Genomic DNA, 20,157 nt, shown 5'->3' with positions numbered 1-20,157 from the left:
TTAGAGATGCTTAAAATTTCTTTCTTTAAATAACACTTTTGATTTCTTCCTCTAAATAGCACATTTTCCTCACTGAATTCTCAATTTGTCGTCATAAACTCTCTTTTCTTCTCATCTCTTCATGTATTCTTAACATTTTCAACTATGCTTCCTTCTTCTAATTCTCCTTCTGCTCTTGTGCAGAACAGTGAAGGAGAAATAGCACACTCTAAGCTAAATGGATCTGGAATTGAAACCTTGCTCATCCTCTTCCTTATAGTGACAATGAGCAAATTATTGGCCTTTAAATCCTCAATGAAATGGGGCAGTTTTTCCTCCCTCCCTTCTCTGAACACTAAATATAATAATACATTATAAGTTTCTGAAAAATAATGGTTCAATAAATGCTAGTTCCTCTTTCTAGTTTCTAGTTTCTTCTTTTGGCAGTACTTGAGTTTGAACTCAGTGCCTTGGGCTTGCTAGGCAGGAGTTCTGCCACTTGAGTCATGCCCCCACCCTCTTTTCTGTTTTTAATTATTATATTTATGGATTTCATTGTTCTGTTTTCATGCAGCATATAAAGTACCTGTTCTTATTTCTAATTTTTCACTTTCCCTTCTAGATTTTCATACTTTACCCCCAAGTCTCCAGGTGACTAATTTGAACTTATTGGCAGTTCTCTTTGGAAAGATTCAGGATAAATGATTGTTATTTCTTTCTTTTAGGAGCTCATCATTATTATTTTTTTCTTTTTTGGCAACATTGGTGTTTGAACTCAGGGCCTCATGCTTGTTAAGCAGGTGCTCTACTACTTGAGCCACTCCACCAGCCCTAGCTCATCATTATTAAAAAGTCACCATTTAACTGATATTTACTATGTTAGAAGGCCATAGACCTTAGTTCAGTCAACTTTATTCTACTTAAATCTGAACAGATCCTAAAATGGCATTTGAAGCAGAAGATAGTCCTCAACTCATTTGATGGGAAGGAAGTCCTATCCCAAGATCACACAGTGAGCAGGCAGGACTGGGTGGGAAACCATAATGAGTGGTACTGGTGTCCCCATAAAGCAAAACCTACAGTTTTTTTTTATTTCCTTTATTCATATGTGTATACAATGATTGGGTCATTACTTGCCCCCCCCTCCCCTCCACCCCCTCGTACCCGGCAGAAACTGTTTTGCCTTTATCTCTAATTTTGTTGAAGAGAGAGTATAAGCAATAATAAGGAGAACCAGGGAAAACCTACAGTTTTTACCACTGATTTCCATCTTCTGCTTGGGGATTGCTGAGAGAGGGTTGTAATTCTGAGGTTTAACCCCAACCAGTCTGAATCCTGCAAAGTCAATTCAGGCTCTTCTTCTGTGTTTTCCCTGCTGGAGTAGTACATGTGTAGGCTGTCCTCTTCTTTTCTTCCTCTCTATTTTGAAAACACCTATGGGCCATCTTCTTTATGAAACCCTTCCTGCACATTCCCTCCTCCTTTCCCAGGTCACTGCCTCCATTTGGCTTTCCCTGTGCATCATATGCTTTCATATCACACATAGAATGCTTCTTGGTCCTTACTTGCCTCCAGATGCTCAGTCTAATGAGAGATTCAGTTACAAAGCACTGGCACATGGTTGGGGTTCAACTAATATCCAGAATGATATGTGAAACATCACAGGCATTTAAAATAAAAACCACAGGTCCCCCAGGTAAAGAGCATAGAAGGTTGGAATTATCATAATTGTGATTTGGATGAGAAGCAGTCAAAGCAGAGTTAGATAGAGACGAGTTGGATTCTCTGCTTTCCAATCAGAAATCTGAATCTATTATGAACATTGTACTGAAAGAATTAGAATATAATTTGATTTACTTCATTAGGTGATTTCATTACCTGGTGAAGATTTAAAAAACAATCCAGACACCTTATAAATATAGTTTAATTGCAAATGATACTGAAGCCTGAGCAGACTGGTTAATTACCTTATTTCTCTACATCATTTTCATTTGAAGACATAGCCAATTTGGAAGTAATGTAGTGGCTACAGATGTGCATTCAGAAGTTTGCTGCAACAGCTACTTACATAGAAATTACTTGTGCCCTCGGCCTCTTAGCTCTTATGTAGACAGGGATGTCAAAGACTACTTTTCAGGGTTGTTGTGAGGATTTAATGAGTCAATATATGAATAAGCCAACAAATGTTTGTTAACACTCCAAATAACTATGAATTAAACCTGTGGTTTAGCATGTAAGCATCAGATCTAATACTTAGAGAAAGATGGTAAGTTATGGCTATCTATGGGTCCTTATCATTGATGGTCAAAAAGTGAAACAAAAAAGAGCCATAATTCTTCCACAGGTTGTAGGTTATCAACTTCTAAAGGGAAGAAACTAATTCTTAATTCATTCTTTCTATTACCTTACAACCAATAAATGCAGGTACTGCCTAAGTGGGTAGAATTGTTTTCTGATCTTCAGGATTATTTTAAGTAATTATCATAAGTAAGTTTTTCTTTTCTGTAAGTTATTTGGTCTGGGTAATGATTTTAAGCCATTTTGTATTATCTCTAGTCTTGAATTTATACCTCCAAGACTATAGTACACTTTTTCTTGAGTTGGTAAGCACACCTGACTCCCCAAGTATGTAGCAGATTGATCTGCTTTTTACTTTTATTTTCCAGGTTTCAATATCCATTTTTTTGCCCTGTATTTGAATTATGGCCTCCAAGTAAAAAGAAATGTTTATTTGTAGTTATTTGAACATTAGTCAAACATTTGTTGGCTTATTCACATATTGGTTTGTTAAATTCTCACAATAGGGCTGGTGGACTGGCTCAAGTGGTAGAGCACCAGCCTACAAAGTGTGAAGCCCTAAGTTCAAACCCCAGTACCAGCAAATAAAGTCCTCACAATAAACCTAAAAGTAGTGATTGGCATTGCTTTACACAGATAAGCTAGGGGCCAGTGCATGTTCCTTACAAATTGATCAATACTTTGAAGTGTATGTATTAATCCTTTTATAAGTCCATATACTTTCCTGTGTGAAAACAAGTGCAGTATGATTGATTTAGCTAGTTTTTGTTACTGGGCCTTTGCATTATTTCAAGTTGATGTCATTACTATAACACCACAGTGAATAGCCTCACACAGGTTTTTATATCTAGTCATGCAAATGTTTCTTTTTAAATTACAATTCTTAATATATATTAATTGTACAAATTAGCTACAACACTTCCATACTGTAACATTTCCATGATACATATATGGTGTTATGACTGTGTCCACCTTACCTAATACCTTTCCCATCCTTTCTTTCACCTTTTCCCTCTATCCCTTCCCCTTCCCTAATTGTCTTCATGTCATTTTTTTCTTTTTTTTACTGTCTGAATATGAGAGAAAATATGTGACACTTGTCATTCTGTGTCTGGCTAATTTTGCTTAATGAAGACCTTCACTTCCGTCAATTTTTTTTTTGAATGACAGGATTCATTCTTCTTTATGACTGAATAATACCCCATTTAAGCAAAATATGTACCATGTTTTTAGCCATTAATCTATTGACATTTATCCAAGTCTTTCTGAAGGAAAGGTATTGCTAAAAATGAGGTCACAGGAAGAACAAAGAGAATGGACTTTCAACTTGTGCAGGTCATTCTCAAATTAACCTCAAAAAAACTACCAACATGTCTTCTCATTGACAGCTTCTTAAAGCTTGTTTCCATCTCTCACCCATAGTGGGCATACTCAGTCTCTCTCTTGTGTTTTTGTCAATCAGTAAGTGAAGCTGTGTTTTTACCTTTTTCCTTTTCTTTTTTTGATGAAGCATCATATCTTTAATTAAAACCACCTTCCTCAGTCAAGTCCATCCTTGTGGTACCAGCAGTGTTTAAATGAACTTTCCTAATATAGGAAAGGACTCTTCTGGAGCATATCTAGTTCTTTGTAACATACTAATTTTGGAAGTTGATCATTATTTTATTGAAGGCTTATTATTTGCAGAACACTTTATTGATTTGGCTATTCCCATTAATCTACCTATACCATATGAGATTTATTTATTAATTTTATAACATTTTTATTAGTATATGATAGTTATACAGGGGCTTTCATTGTCATGTTTCCATATATATATAATATGTATTATATATTATATATATATATATATATATATATATGTATTATATCCTAATTTGGTTCATTCCCTCCATTATTCTCCCTCCTATTCCATTCCCCTTCTTAAAGTGATTGCAACAGATTTCAATGTTCCATATTCATACTTGTATAGTAAGTACATCAACCATATTCACCCTCTTTTACCTTCTTCATTTGCCCTCCCCCTCCTACTAGTGCCCCCCCATATGATTACCTGTTCTACATTCCTGTCCTTCATTGTTTTAGTGTCTATTCATTGTTCAGTTGGGATTTTGCCTTGATAGTTTACCTGTAATCACATTGTGCTTAAATCATTCAAACTCAAAGGTCACGTTTTCCCTCATATTCAGGTGATAGATCCAGTACAAATATAAGCATTATCATGTATACATATAAATATATACAGAACATGTTTCCAAAAGTGGAACTGTTAGAGGAGACTGAGGAGGAAAAGAAGAAAAGGATGATACAGAGTGAAAAATAATGAAATACATCACATCTGTGTAGGAACAAGACACATGAAAACTGAACAATATAGGGTAGGGAGGAAAGGGTGAGGCAGAGTTGTGTTTTTACTTTTAAAGTTTTTTTTTCTACATTGCATTACTCTTTATTCTTTTCATTTGTTAACTGGACATTGCTATTTTTTTCTCCTATGAATCAACTATTAGTGACATCTGTCCATTATTCTTTTAGATTGCTAGCTTTCATAGGAAATCATCAGTGAAGCACATTTGGAGTGAAAAATATCTTGGACATGATCCAAAAAATATCCAACAGTTGTAAAATGGGAATGTGCATGAATGATGTTCTTAGAAGCATGGTTCTATTCGTCTGTTATTGCTATGTGGGGCTTCCCTTGAAATCATTTTTACTGCTAAGCATTCTTTCCAATCTTTTCCATATTCCTGACATCTTATGCAATCCATCACTCTTCTCATTTCCCCTTCAGCTAATGTACTCAGGAGGTAATTCTCAACAATACCAGGAGGAAATTTTCTGTCCTTAACTAACTGTCTTTTAAAAGAAGAGCTGGAAAGAAAAAAGGATGTTTGAAAAACCTATAGGAATTATTATTCATGCGTCCAGATTTTTAGTGTTATCATTAATGATCCGTAATCTTCTCCCCCAAATACAACTTTCTCTTTCTCTTCTTATATTTATTTTCCACATTTTCTTTTCTTCTTTTTCTCTTTCCCTCCTCCTTCTTTGTATTTCCTCTGGCTTCCTCTCCAGGTGGAGTTCCTCCTTCCCAGAAATTTTGTCCCCTGCAATTCTAAGTAGAAACTCTGAATAAAACAGGTGTTGACTGATTCCTCTTCAGCAGTAAAGTGATAGATGCTACCATAAATGTAGGAGTGAGACAAGGATGTCCAATACTTTCACAGTTGATTACCTTTATTCTGAAGGTACTAAGTGATACAACTGGAAAAATAGCAATTTTAGGTTTAAAATTGGGAAAGGGGAGTCAAAACTTTCATGATACAATTGTGTTTCTAGAACACCTAAGAGAATGAACTAAAAAAATTTTTTTAAACAGTAGTCAAGTTTAGTGGAGTAGCTCAGCACAAAGTCAGTGGTCTCCTATACCCCAAAAAGCACTTGAAGATAGAAATGATAGTAAAAGAAAACACACCAGTGTATGATAGGAAGTATTTAGGAAATAAAAAGAGGCAAAGAGAAAGGTCTATATTTTTTAAAAATCTGTGACCTAAATAAAACCTTTTAGATAAAATTCTGCAGCACTATAACTTCCCTGTATAAATACATGGATTTATCATGATCTGAGTAAAAATTAGTAACTAGATTTAAAAACTCAAATTTTAAAGTTAATTTGCAACATAAATAGCATAAGAATGGATAAGAACTTTTGAGGAATTCAAATATGTGTTGTAATACTAAGTTTTATGTATATAGTAATATATATCAATTCGTTCTGGCAAAGAGATGAATGGAGCAGAATGGCAAGTCTTAATATTAATGCAAGTGGATGTGAGGCTTGCTATATAGTAAAGATATGTGAAATTAGTAGATAGTGAAGGTAGCATTTCTAACCAAGAGAGAAAAGATTAATTACCTGTAAACAAAAGATCCCTATCTTGAATCTTACACAAAAATGAATTACAGATGCATCAAAAATTTAAATGTAAAACATTATAAAAACACAGAAAGGAAACATAGGAGAATTTTTTGTATATAATCTTAGATTCCAGAAGTGCTTTCTAATGATTATATGAAGCCACCAATGGACACAATAAGTTTAGCCATGTGTGATTGAAATTTTCTGAATGATGAAGAACACAATTTTTAAAAATAAAACCATGAATTAGAAATGTTTTCCAGGCATATCACTACCAGAAATCTGATTTTCTTAATACAAATAGAGCTTATAGGAATCTATTCTAAGAAAACAAATGAGAAAATATTCTTCCTTCTCTGGAAATAGTTACAAGAAATCTGACACTGTTCTTACCTCAGAAAAGACACCAGAAAAACCGGAAGTCAGAGAATCAGTTTGTGTGGTTGGGTTTTTAACCATGAACTTGAGGAATGCCCTAGTTCATTTGGGCTGCTCTCACAAAAATATTATATGCTGGACAGCTTATGAACAACAGAAATTTATTTCTCACAGTTCTGGAAGCTGAGATCAGGATCAGTGGGTTCAGTATCCAGTGAGGGTCTGCCACCTGGTTCATAGATGGCCATCCTTCACTGTGACCTCACCTGGTGAAAGAGATGAGGGAGATGTCTGGGTCACTTTTATAAAGTGCTATGGTTTGAATGTGTCCCCCCTCTAAGATTCATGTGTTGGGAACTTCATCACAGAATGCAAACGGTGATGGTATTTTGAGGCGGGGACTTTGGGAGGTAAGTAAGGTTAGGTGAAGTTACGAGTGTAGGTTCCCCACCCCTGGGAGGGGATTCATGGCTTTGTAAGAAGAGAGGCCTGAGTTGATATGCTGCTGCTCTCTCAGTATTTGTTGCCTTCCACCATGTTATGATGTATCAAAACGGCCCACACCAGATATGGTGCCTTAATCCTGGACTTCTCAGCCTCCAGAAATGTACTGCACTTATTTTCTTTATATGCTACCCAGTCTCAGGTATTCTGTTGTGTCAACACAAAATGTCCTAAGACTTAAAAGCACTAATTCCATTTCCTATATCATCACTTTAGGAACAAGGATGAATTTGGGACACATAAATATTCAGTCTATAAGTAGTTTCCAAAACAGATGAGAAAAACAGACTGGCAAATACTTTTTTAAAATTGGAAATGTAAAAATCTGTGGTTTCCTCAATTCTTCTTGCTGCTGCTAACCTCAACAAGTAGGAAAAGAGAGGGAGGAAGACAAAAGCAGAAATAGTCACATGTATCCCACAACCTCCCTGATAACGTTTCAGTAAGTTTACCTTTGGAGTTTTGCCAGTGCGGTTTCCCCGAAAGATCCATAAAATATATCCTTAAATGCTAAAGGAGTTGGGTATTTCTGAGACAAATAGATTTATTCTTTTTGTGAGTGATGGAGACTTTAGTCTTGCCATCCTTCACAAGGTGGTTGCTCACACTTATTTGCAACTTGCTTTGAGGACAATCCTAATTAGATTTTTACTTATGGAAAAAGAAATGTAAAATTCTTCAGAAGTAATGATGTAGTTTGAACCATTTCCTAATGTTTTTATAGAATTTTTTTAATGCTTTATTACTAATTGAGCTACAATAGTTTGGGAAACTTCATAAGAAATTTGGGTTTTTTCTATTTTTTTAATTTTAATTTTTTATTATCATTATTGTACTGGGAGTACATTGTGACATTTTCAAAAGTTCTTATGATATATCATAGTTGAATTCACCACCTCCACCATTTTCCTTTATCCTCCCCTCCCCCCATTCCTGGAATAGTTTCAACAGGTCTCATTTTTCCATTTTCATAAATGAGTATATAATATTTCCACTACATTTATTGTAGATTAAAAGACAGCACAACTAATTTAGATGGTGCATTTGCTCTGGCAGGATGTGGCTCCTTATTTTCAGTAAAGAAGAACGTAAGAACTTCAATAGGCTTAACAGTATTGACACAGCTGTGTTACTTCCAAAACTAGCAGACTTATGCAAGATATTTCATAGTAAGTGGAGCAGCAAGAGTTGAAATTACTGTTGCACTCCAACATTTCCACTGGTCCTTTAGAAATTTCAACAGTGTGGTCAGGATTTCCTAGGCATTAAAACCATTGGGAATGATATTAATACTTATTATTAGAGTCTCACTTCAAAAAACATACCTCTAAGTAAAGTTACAATACCTGTCCTCATGCCATGAAGGAGTCTCTGTAAAATACCAATTTTATGATTTTAAGTGCTGCAGCTCTTCACCCAAGACTAGCTCAGCTAATTTCCTACAGGTTAGTAAATTGGTGACTTCTTTACCAGTAGCTTCCTTACATAAGTTGCAAGTGGCCTTTCTGTCAGCAAATGCAGTGGATGAGAATGTGACAGATGTTGTTAAGAGTGTGTCCAGATTTGAAGAGTTGGAATACAGGGCAGGAAGCATATTTCTACTTTGCTGGAAATAGGCTTCTAACTTCTCTTCCTGCAGAAAACATCTCACACAGGGTCCCAGCAGGGTGTTTTCTAAGCTCATTATGGAACTGTTACTTGGTCTCCTGGAGACTTCTTTGCTCCAGGGCTTCATGGTTTTTAGTCTTTGGAGAGCAGTTGTTCCACGTTATTGTCACACAGCTCATAATTGGTTTGTCCCATATTTTTATAGTTTGTCAGTTGGCAGGTTTTGAAGGCATTCCCAACAAAGAACATGTATAGATTTCCAAGTGCTTTCTGTATTCTTCACCTTGTCTATATGGTCAGGATGCACTTGGCCATAAAGTTATATTTTATATTTAAATGACCTGGGTGTCATTTTGCTAATTATCTAAACATTTTATATTTCCTTTTAGTTCCGGCATTCATATGAATGTAGAGCTATGCTGAGTGATACGAAACCATTCTCTTCTCAGACAAGACCTTTTTTTTTTTGGGCAATGCTTAGGTTTGAACTCAGGGCCTCACCCTTGCTAAGCAGGCATTCTACCACCTGAGCCACTCCACTAGCCCTCGAAACCATTCTCTTCAAAGAAGACCAACAAAGATCTTCAGACTGTGCATAAACCTCTTTCCAGAGAATTAACTTCACATCATATCACCTGTCTCTAGGAGATACATCCTAAGGCCCCCTATTTCTTTTCCTTTTTGGTCTGTTTTGTATCCAAGTATTCCAATGTCAACAGAATGGTGCTTGCAGAATTGATCAAACTACCCATGTAATTGATACAACTGTATTGTTAAGAGAAGTAAAAACATCAGATGAATAGATTGGACTTTCCCTACCTTGCATTTGTTTCTGTTTTTTAAGACAAGTCTCCAAATCTAAAGAAACAAAATGAATTAAAAAGAAAGGCAAGCTTCATTCTTTCCATATCTTCCAACTGTCTCTCTTATATAGAATCTTCTTTGCAGTGACCAAATATTAATGCATATGTCCCTAAAATGCATTCTTCATTCAGTTTTTGACTCTAAGTTTCTGTATAATTTTGGAATATATGCAAATCATCATTAATTATTTAATAAGGTATATTTATTTAATTTATTTGCAATGCTGAGGCTCAAACCCAGGGCCACATACATGCTAAACAAGTGCCCTACCACTGAGCTATAGCTCCAATTAAAATATATTTTTGATTTGCATAGCTGAGCAATGAAAAAAAATAGTAGTATAAGCAATAAAGATAGTTGTTGTTTGTTGAGAACTTAATATAACCAAGACCATAGTAAATATTATGTGTGTGTATAATTTTATCCTTTAAAAGACCTTATAATCAGACACAGTTGACATCAGTAATGTAGAACTTAAGTGCCAGGCACTGATCTGCTTTGCCTCATTATCTCCTTTGCTTCATAACAACCCTATCTGTACTGTTGCTATCCTCATTTAATAAGAGTTTAGCTAATTCCTCAAGTGTGATTATTGGTGGTGTAGTGACTCAAGACTCCCAAGGTCTTCTGCCTCTAGTGCACTGCATATTGTGTATTGAAGAAAGCCTTTTCCATTTTTCTGGTGGAGAAATTCAGATAAGACAACTTAAACCACTTGTTCAAGGTGGCATGGCTATCAAAAGATGAAGCAAGGAAGTAGACTTCTGTCCCTCTTATTCTAGTGTCCATATATAAAACCATTATGCTACATATTAAAAGACAATTTCTGTTTTTATTTCTTAAATTTTACATGATTGAACTGTTCGTCACTCATATGGATTTTCTCTTTCAACTCTGGTAAAAATATAGACTAAAAACCATATTCTAAAAGTTTGAGATTTCTCTACTGGAAAGAAAGTCCTAAAACTATTGTAGCTTGAGCAGAGAATATTTCCATCTGTCACTTTTGTGGATACCACATGGAGTTTTATGTAATGTTTTTGTTTGGTCCTGAGGGCATAGATTAATTTTTATGTCCTTTGTGCAGATAGTCTTGTATTCTGTTGAATTTTTAAACCTCTGAATAAGGATGAAAATTCAGATTAGAAATAAGACTGTCAATTGTATTTAAAATAATAGGCACACTGCAAGTCAGATGATGAAAAATCATAAGGTAAGGACCCTTGTGAAACAATCAGAACAAGGATGAAATAGAATCTGCCTGGGTAGAAAACTCACAGTGACATGCCAAGCCTTTGAACTGCCACCCATTTTTGGAAACCTCCCCTGATAGTGTGGAAGTGCATTCTGTACCCCATCATAGCATTTCATTTCATTTTAAATATTTACTTTTACTCCTTTCCAACCAGATTCATATTCCTTAAAAATGGGAAGTGGGTTTTAATTTTGTATCCTTAAGGTCTCACACATTTGAATCCTATTTAATTATTTATCAAGTTAGTTCCTGGTCAACAGGTACTTACTGAGCTTTTATTACATTTCAGGCATTCTGTTAGATACTAGGCTAGCATGAAATAACATAGAAAGAGAGAGATGTAGACAAAATAACCCTGGACTGGGAGTCCAAAAACTTGAGTTGCAATCCTATTCTTTCTGCTAATTTAGTATTTGATCTTAGACAATATTCCTGAATCTTACTTGGCTAAAAGGGATATCTAGATGAATCTCTTCTAAAGTCTGAAGTCTCCTAATTTTGCAAGTTTGTTTAATTATCATTATCCCAGATATAAGTGTGTAAATATATCTAGCACCATGTCTGATTTATAGTAGGTCAGAATAGTAGGCCAGTGTGGTCAGAAGAGGACCTAAAAGTGCAGAAATGAACTTCCAGGAGTGTGAGAATACTAAAAATGCTATGAATTAGTGCTATGAAAAACACATTCCAGAATGTACTTTGGCTTATAAAAAGAGTGAAGGACAACAAGAAGTTATTAGCAGAGCAAGAATAACAGAAGCCAAGCCTGGAGATTAGAACAGATTCTGTGTGGTGTAGGGTTACATGTGATTCACAAAGCAGAAATCTTCTCAGGGAAGGGCAAAGCGCTTTCAGCTGAAAAAGGCAGAATAAACAGTTCAGAGGGAAGTGAGCCCAAGGTAGACAGTATCAGCACACTGGAGTAAAAGCAAGAGTCTACATCTCTTGACAGTGAGAAAAGCAACAAACGAGACTGCACTTCTATGAATGAGTTTTAAAATCTGTGATGAATCCCAGATTCTTGTAAGATGGCAAAGGCCTGGAGATAGCCCACCAGTATCCTGGTTTGCACAGCAAGGAAGAAGGTATGATTTTCAAATTTTAAACTGGTACCCCTGATGCTCATTATTAGCAAAATTGTGTCTGGTTTATTAGCATTTGGAATGGGAAAAAGGATAATCAATAGGTAGTCAGAAGTAAACCCAAACTCATTTTTCAGTTTTGGTTGTTAACAGAATACATACATACAATCTTTCTCTTTTAACATGGCTTTTGAGAAAAACCATGATATTTGGGGGGAATATGGAAGCATACAGAGTAGTTGAGCCTCTAGTTAGGCTTAATTTATAATTGATGGCCTCATCAAAAAGATGATTGTTCATCATTGTATTCATTAGGCAAGGAAACCAGTTTTGAGCTTGCTAACAATTGCAATGTCACTTACCTGTTTTTATGAGTTGCATCAATGAATATCTACACCAGCCAACAATGCCCACCCAGGAGACCTTAAGGAGAATAGTGCAAGGATTTGTTCTGTGCTTTGTTCAATTTCCAAACCTTTGGTGAAGCTTTGGAAGTCAGGTTTATAATATTTGCAGATGAACACAAAGGGGAGAGACAGCACAATCTTGGAAGACAGACTTAGGATCCAAAGAGGTTGATAAGTGAAAACTGCCCAAGTGAGCCAAGTGAAATTTAGTGTCATAAAATTCTCCATTTGGATCTTCGAGGCAGTGAGTCCTGGTCTTGCGTTGTCAGGGATGGTAGACACAGAGGAGCTTGAGGAGGTGTGAATGGTTGATGCTGTCTCTTCAGATGCTCAAGGGGGAGCTAGATGGGTGCAAGAGGCGGAATGCTCACCCAGAGTTATGCCTTCAACCTTATGCAGCCCTCACCCCATTCTCTCTACCCCTGGCTTTACTCAGGTGGTTCTTGTAATTTGAGAAGTGAAATTTGCTGTGGTTCATAGCTACAGTATTAACAGAAGAGCAGCGTTCTAGGGTCTAGTGTTATGGAAACAGGAATAAGACAAAGAAAGACAGGAAAAGAAAACCTCAGGTAAAAGCAAATTCAGAGGCCTATCCACCTGTGAGCTTTTATAAGAACACAGGCTCAGAAATTATCCCCATTGCTGTGTGACCCTTGGTAAGTTACCTAAATTCTCTAAACCTCAGTTTCCTCATCTGCAAAATGGAGATCAAAATTATTACACCCACTTCCAGAATTGTGAGAATAAATGTTTTTGTAGATAAAGCACTTAGAATAATTCCTGACCATAGCAGTATGATTTAGTTAATAGTACTATTGTTATTATTAAACTTAGAAGAATGATATGATTTGTTGCAGTAAGACTGGTTAACCTGGGGTTTACACCCTCCCTACCAAACTCCCCAAACAAGCATAACCACCCCTAAAATCAGGATAAAAATATAGGATGGAGGAGATGTTACTTCACAGTATAAATTTCAAAAGTAGATTTAAACTGCTTTTTCATGTGTTGAACACTTTGGACCAATTGGCATTGCAGTTTTTAAAATGCAGAAGCCTGTGGATTCCCTCACTTTGGATCTTAAGATTTCTCTAGGCTTCTTACTGTGTAACTGTCTAGTATCCTTGTGTGGTTTCCTACTGTTGGACCTTCACAGATGTTTTCATCTACTGGTTGAGATTGATTTTCCTAAAATAATGGCATCAGTTTTGGTCCAACTTCACTGTAGATGATTATGAAAACAAAGCATTTAGGAATGGCAGTTGCCATCTTCAAAGGCCCTGCCCTCTTCCCTCCTCTAGCCTTATCTACCCACTTGCCTCCCACAGCATAGGAGCTGTGAACCAAAGGCAAGCCACATTCCTGTTCTCTAGCCCACCAACTTTCCCTTGACTTTATCTGAAATGATAGTAACCTGGATTCACTGTGAGAAACATGAAAATGTTGTCTCCTACATACAGCCTGTGGGGAAAGGTCCTTCCTAATGGAAAGTTTCGTTGTGGCCATTATCTGAGTCTGGTTTATGTAGCTAGATTAGCTCTTCCACTTGGTTTCAAACTGCTTGAAACAATGACTGGAATTACTCACTTTTGCTTTTCCTTCTAGGTCTAGTTTGGGTCCCTGAGTCATAACAGAGGCTCCTGCAGTGTTGAATTGCCTTGAGTCAAGTTAGAGGAGGATATTGGCACCAAAACTGTCTGCTAATTCTTTGGAGTCTTGGCACTCCTACTGAGTCTGACTCGCGTAGACTGGCAGAAGGAACTGTGGACCCCGCCTCTCTAGTTTCTTCTCTGAGCTACTCTAGAAGTTCTTTTTTTTTTTTTGTTTCCAATAAATTTTCACACTCTTAAGCCACCCTTGCTTCTCCAGCCTGTGTAGTCCATCTGTCTTACTGTGTGCTTCTCACACAGAGGCCCAGTCTACCTCTCCACCTTTCTGTAATCATATATCCTTCTTAAAATATTTTCTTCCCTTCCAGCCCCCTTTCCTCTTTCAACCTCAGGAATGGAAAATGGCAGTGCTAGTAGAAAATATTTTAACAAGTAGTGGAGGCCTGGAAATCTGTGGGGAATGAAATTCATTGTGGTCACTTTTAAACCAAACGAAAGGCTTTTGCCCTCATTTCCCTTTCTCTCTGAAATCCATCTATTCAAAAAAATTTTGGACTAAATCCTTAGCCTGCCACAAGGAAATAACTGTGTTAGATGACTACCATCCAATCTAAGCATTTTCTTCAAACATTTGGAACTGTTTGAGGTTCAAGAAAACATAGGTTGACATTAAGCTTTGTTTTAGCTAAGGTTTGGGAGACCGTTAAGCCACGGTATAAATACTTTGATAAATCTCATACACTAGAGCTATGGGTTGCAACTTAGTTTGTTCTTCTAACATTAAACTATTTTAATCCTAGTCATAATTCCACTGAGAGCTGAATTTACTCACAGTTTGCCAAAACTGTACATATCATTCACAACCCTGTTATTTAAACACAATTCAGAAATCATAAATAAGAATTCAGAAAGAGAATTCAATTCTGCAAGATGGCATTTGATGCCCTCTCAGAAATTTCCCAAAGACCTGGTGGGTCTCAAAGTATCCTTTGTTTCCCTACTAACCAAATTTGGCAGTTTGAGGATTATTTATTATACAACAAGATAGATATTTTACCAACTGACAAAATGTTGGTTTTTGTCTGGATTTTAATCTTGTTTGCTCATATTTTTAACCAGGAGAGTTAGTATAGTACTATCATGGTCATACAGCAGATCCTAGGGGACAAATTACTTTCTTATTCAACATTTTAGCAAATATTTCTGAACACTGGCTGTGTGCAAGGGACTATAGTGAATGTTTCTGATAAAAGTATGAATTAAATTTGATGTATCACTACAAGAAGTAGAAGAATTAAGACATTGTGTATGTCAAGTGCTGTAGACAACTTGTTGAAATGCTCTGAGAAGTGAAGAATGAAAGCTTGCATGGGATATGAGATCTGGGGCAGTCAGAGAAGGTTTTATAGAGGACATGGAATATGAGCTTTAATTGCTAACCAGGACAGCAGAAACTCTTAACAACACCTCAGAAACAGTATGGATTAGAAGCAGGGAATACTGGTTGAGTTGCAGTTGTATGCAAATTAAAGACACAGAGATAAAGTTAAACACAATGGGTCTGAAATGCAAGATTAAACTTTGGTAGGTAGTGGATAATTTTCTCCATTATCCCACTCTTCAAACAACTTCAGAGGTGTGTCTTAGGATAAATAATCTGCTATCTGAATGTAAACTTGTTTGAAAAAGAAGAGAAAATGGAATGTGGAAGGCCAGTTGGGAGGTTATTCCAATGGTCTAGTGGGAGTTAATGGAGCGCATAAGGCAAAGATGAAGAGGACTGGAACAGCGGGGTGGCATTGAGAGACACTGTGTAGTGAGAATTTCTAGAATTTAGAACCTGAGTGGAAGAGTAGAGGAAGAAGAAATGGAGGAGTTAAAAAACTGTAAAGAGCCAAACCTGAGAAGTGACCACATTAAAAAGTGAGATAAATCAGATGGGCTGGCTGGCCCATAGTGGTAGGTGAGTTCAGCTCTGCTAGCAGTGCATGGATATATATGTGTTCTCCAGTGGGCAGTTGAAAATAAGAAACTGAAACTCAGAGTCTGACCTGAAATGCAAGTGAGGGATCTATAAGCATAAAGAGAAGAGTGGAAGATATAGGAGTGGACATAGGTCAGGAGAGAGTAGAGTAAAAGTGGCCAAAGACAGGACTCTAGGAGACAGTGAAGGAAGAAGAGCCAAAACTGAGATGGCCACCAAGGTAGGGTAAAACCAGGAAGGCTCAGTATCATAAAAGACTGAGGAAGAAGGTTCATGAAAGGAACCGTTAATATCCATGGAAACAGAGAGGTTAAGGAAGTTGAAAATTGGGGGGTTGGGAGATTGGCAAGTGGTCATTAAAAGCTCATTGATGATTTTTACAAGAACTGTCTCATAACCATGAATTGCTTTCTTTTGGTAAATCTGTGGTTTACAGTTGGCCTATTGAGTATTCTGCATTTTTCTGTTTCTTTAAAATAACACAATGATGGACTCAGATGTGTCTGTGTGTGTATACATTCACAAGTGTGTGAGAAAGACAAAAAGGGACAGAGACTTGTGACCAGGGGACTGTTTTATACAGTAAGTGATAAAATTATTTAAACAAATTATACCTTGAACTCACTTTTAATCAATACTAGAAAGCTTGGATCCAATACATCCTACCAAAAAAGGAAACCTCCAGAAATTTACATCAGTCACACAAACTTTGACAAATACGAAGATCTTCTGCCTCATTTAACCACAGAAAACAACAATAGCACACAAATCCTATGTGAGCAGTGCTTGAACTGAATTGCTGAGCCACTCCAGGAACATAAAATTTAGATTGTTGTCTGTTTCCTTTCTTTTCAGAACAAAAGGCTGAACTATGATAGCCACTGGTGGAGTAATCACTGGCCTGGCCGCCCTGAAAAGACAAGACTCTGCCAGATCACAGCACCATGTCAATCTCAGCCCATCCCCCACTGCCCAGGAAAAGAAACCAGTCAGGCGGCGGCCACGTGCAGATGTCGTGGTTGTTCGTGGCAAAATTAGACTTTATTCCCCATCTGGGTTTTTCCTTATTTTAGGGGTGTTTATCTCCATTATAGGAATTGCAATGGCTGTCCTTGGATATTGGCCCCAAAAAGAACATTTCATTGATGCTGAAACAACATTGTCAACAAATGAAACTCAGGTGGTTCGGAACCAAGGCGGTGTGGTGGTTCGCTTCTTTGAGCAGCATTTGCATTCTGATAAAATGAAAATGCTTGGCCCGTTCACGATGGGAATTGGTATTTTCATCTTCATTTGCGCTAATGCCATTCTTCATGAAAACCGTGACAAGGAGACCAAAATCATACATATGAGGGACATCTACTCCACAGTCATTGACATCCACACGCTGAGAATCAAAGAGCAAAAGCAGATGAATGGCATTTACTCTGGCTTGGTGGCAGAGCCAGAAGTGAAGCAGAACCGGAGCTCCTGCACTCCAAGGCTGGCAACAAATACGGTGGCCTCTTTCTCTGGATTGCGGAGCAGTTTTCGAATGGACAGCTCTGTGGAGGAGGATGAACTGATGGTCAATGAGAGTAAGAGCTTTGGGCATCTCATGCCCCCTCTGCTATCTGACAGCTCAGTCTCTGTCTTTGGCCTCTGTCCACCTACTGCCAAGACAACTGATGATAAGACCAGTGGCTCTAAGAAATGCGAAACCAAGTCAATTGTGTCATCATCCATCAGTGCTTTCACACTGCCAGTGATCAAACTTAATAACTGTGTTATTGATGAACCCAGTATAGATAACATCACAGAGGATGCTGACAACCTCAAAAGTAGGTCAAAGAATTTGTCAGTGGATTCCCTTGTGGTCCCTTTGCCCAGCACTGGTGAATCTTTCCAGCCAGTCAGCATGGTACTCCCAAGGAATAATTCCATTGGGGAGTCATTGTCAAATCAGTACAAGTCCTCTGTTGCCCTTGGACCTGGGGCTGGACAGCTCTTGTCTCCTGGAGCTGCTAGAAGACAGTTTGGGTCTAATACATCCTTGCATTTCCTATCCTCACATTCAAAATCCTTAGACTTAGACAGGGATCCCTCTACTCTAACTGTTCAGGCAGAACAACGGAAACACCCAAGTTGGCCCCGGTTGGATCGAAGCAACAGCAAAGGATATGTGAAACTAGAGAACAAAGAGGACCCAATGGATAGGTTGCTTGTGCCCCAAGCCACCATCAAAAAAGACTTTACCAATAAGGAGAAGCTTCTTATGATTTCAAGATCTCATAATAACTTGAGTTTTGAACATGATGAGTTTTTGAGTAATAACCTAAAGCGAGGAACTTCTGAAACGAGGTTTTAATGCTTAAAAATGTCACATTTGCCAAGGATATATATTTTAAAACTGTTTTCACCAGTATTTCCTTCCTAAAGGATTGGTTGTAAGCTTTTTTTAACCAAATGGTTTGTAGTATTTTAACACTAGCTGCTTAATTCTGTACAGAAGATGGTTGTATGTCTGGGTTAGTTATGACTGCACAACTCTAGATTAAATCACATACAATTTAGTTTTCCTCCCTTTGAAAGCATGATCTCCTTTATTGATATGAATACAGAATACTTGCATCAAAATTAAAATTTTGCTTTACTTTTTAGTTCTTTCATTGACTGCCATATTCACAGAATGAAATGTCTAGTGTGGAAAATATAGCGCACAAAAGTGTGGGTTGGAAATACAAAATTCATCCCCAGTACTCAATATATATTTATAAATGACTGTGAGTCCAGATCTCACTATATGATTTTCTCAATAATTGTTTTTGTATAGGATTGGCTAAATTATTTAAAAGAAGAAAGACCTAGTTCTATGTGAGCTAAAAACAAATTAGTTAATTCTTAGGCTGAACTCTGGGTAAGCAGTATTTTTTCAACATCAGTTGTTTTAGTGATATTTTATCAAGAAACCATATATTCAAGAGCCATGACTGAGAATGTCAGATACACATAAAGGATAAATACCATAAAAGCTATAAGCTGTAACTTTAGCCATTCAGAATTAAAATATCTTTATACGTTGACTTGAAAAATGAATGAACCAATGTAGTTTGTAGAAAAGCTATCTTGAAATAATTATACGCATGGAGAAAGTGTTGACCAATGAACAAAGATATGTTATTTGCTACTTAATGTAGCTAGTCTCAATACATTTTTTCTGGCCATCTGTTACCATCCAATATCTATTCATTCCCATATCCTTACTTTCCTCCAATATTTTTTAGGTTCTGTTAGTTGGAAAATATTCAGCTAATTTGGACATTTCTTTTTATCTGCACATACCATTGGCTTGGTGATTCAAGGAAATTTAGCCCTTGATAAATTGTCTTGAAATTTACTTTGTGCTGGAAAGCCTTATGCTAACTCCAAAGACTTTCTTATATTAAATATTTAGGATTGTGGTTCTCAATTACTGAAGATACTAAATACTAAAATGGATGTTTCCTTCAGAAAATGTTCATGTTTTCCATTATGGTGACAAAATTATAAGAATTGTTTAATGGAATACTCAGGAAACTTTACAGGTTTTTCCCAAAGCCTAAACATTTCTGAACATCAGTATTGCAGTTGCTGGGAAAAGCAGAAAGAAGATACAGTTGTTTGTGTAGAACCCCAGAATTCCATCCTGTGTGCACCATCAGCTTCCCTTAGGTGAGGCACCATGCTTCTTATTAGAACATCAAGCCAGCGTATTGTAATAGAGTAGGTTCAATATTTTACTATAAAACATTTAATAAACTTCTGTTCTTAATAGAAATTTGTGTTCTTCATACGTCTGCTTTTTTTTAAAGATAAAATGTACATTCCTACTTAAAATACTGGTTTCAAGCTTTCATATACATTCTGTTGAAGGTATTTGATACCCTGGTACATGAGTGCCTTGGCTTTTTGACTTTAATTCTATTAGGTTAAAGAGCAAGGTCCAGCCAACTGTCTTCACAGTTCTTTATCTTGAGATCATTTTCATGTAAAACTTTGTTGACTAGCAGGAAGACAATCACATACAGCATTCAGCAAATGTCAGCACACTCCCAGATTTGAAAACAGTGGCCCTGAACACCCTGCTGTGACAGATGACTAAGGCCTTCTAATTTGCTCAGCTTACCCTCTGAAAGAGCTCTAGACATTTGGAAAGGATTAAGTAGCAGGGGCCTTGGAGGATCCAAATAGAAGAATTGGAGGCTGGAAACAATGGTTCTTATATAAACTTCTCTTCATCAAAAAGCATGA

At 36.9% G+C, this 20,157-nt stretch overlaps 1 protein-coding gene across 4 annotated transcripts in view; it reads left to right on the top strand.

Annotated features, from left to right (window-relative positions):
• The window catches only part of Tmem200a (transmembrane protein 200A), a 72,609-nt gene extending 52,909 nt beyond the window's left edge, over nt 1–19,700 (top strand). For 2 of the 4 annotated variants that reach the window (XM_074074855.1, XM_074074860.1), the window contains exon 3: nt 16,744–19,699. In XM_074074855.1, coding sequence (XP_073930956.1) covers nt 16,760–18,235 — 1,476 coding nt within the window. In that variant the 5' untranslated portion in view covers nt 16,744–16,759 and the 3' untranslated portion in view covers nt 18,236–19,699. Of the gene's footprint in view, nt 1–10,612; nt 11,891–16,743 lie in introns of those variants that run through there. The other 2 variants (XM_074074863.1, XM_020184330.2) reach the window with 2 other exon arrangements.
• The last annotated feature ends 457 nt before the right edge of the window (nt 19,701–20,157 follow it).

The sequence above is a fragment of the Castor canadensis genome, chromosome 1 (assembly GCF_047511655.1).
Source record: "Castor canadensis chromosome 1, mCasCan1.hap1v2, whole genome shotgun sequence".
Taxonomy (NCBI): domain Eukaryota; kingdom Metazoa; phylum Chordata; class Mammalia; order Rodentia; family Castoridae; genus Castor; species Castor canadensis.
Note: the sequence above shows the minus strand (reverse complement) of the source record. Positions and strands in the feature narration are given on the sequence as shown.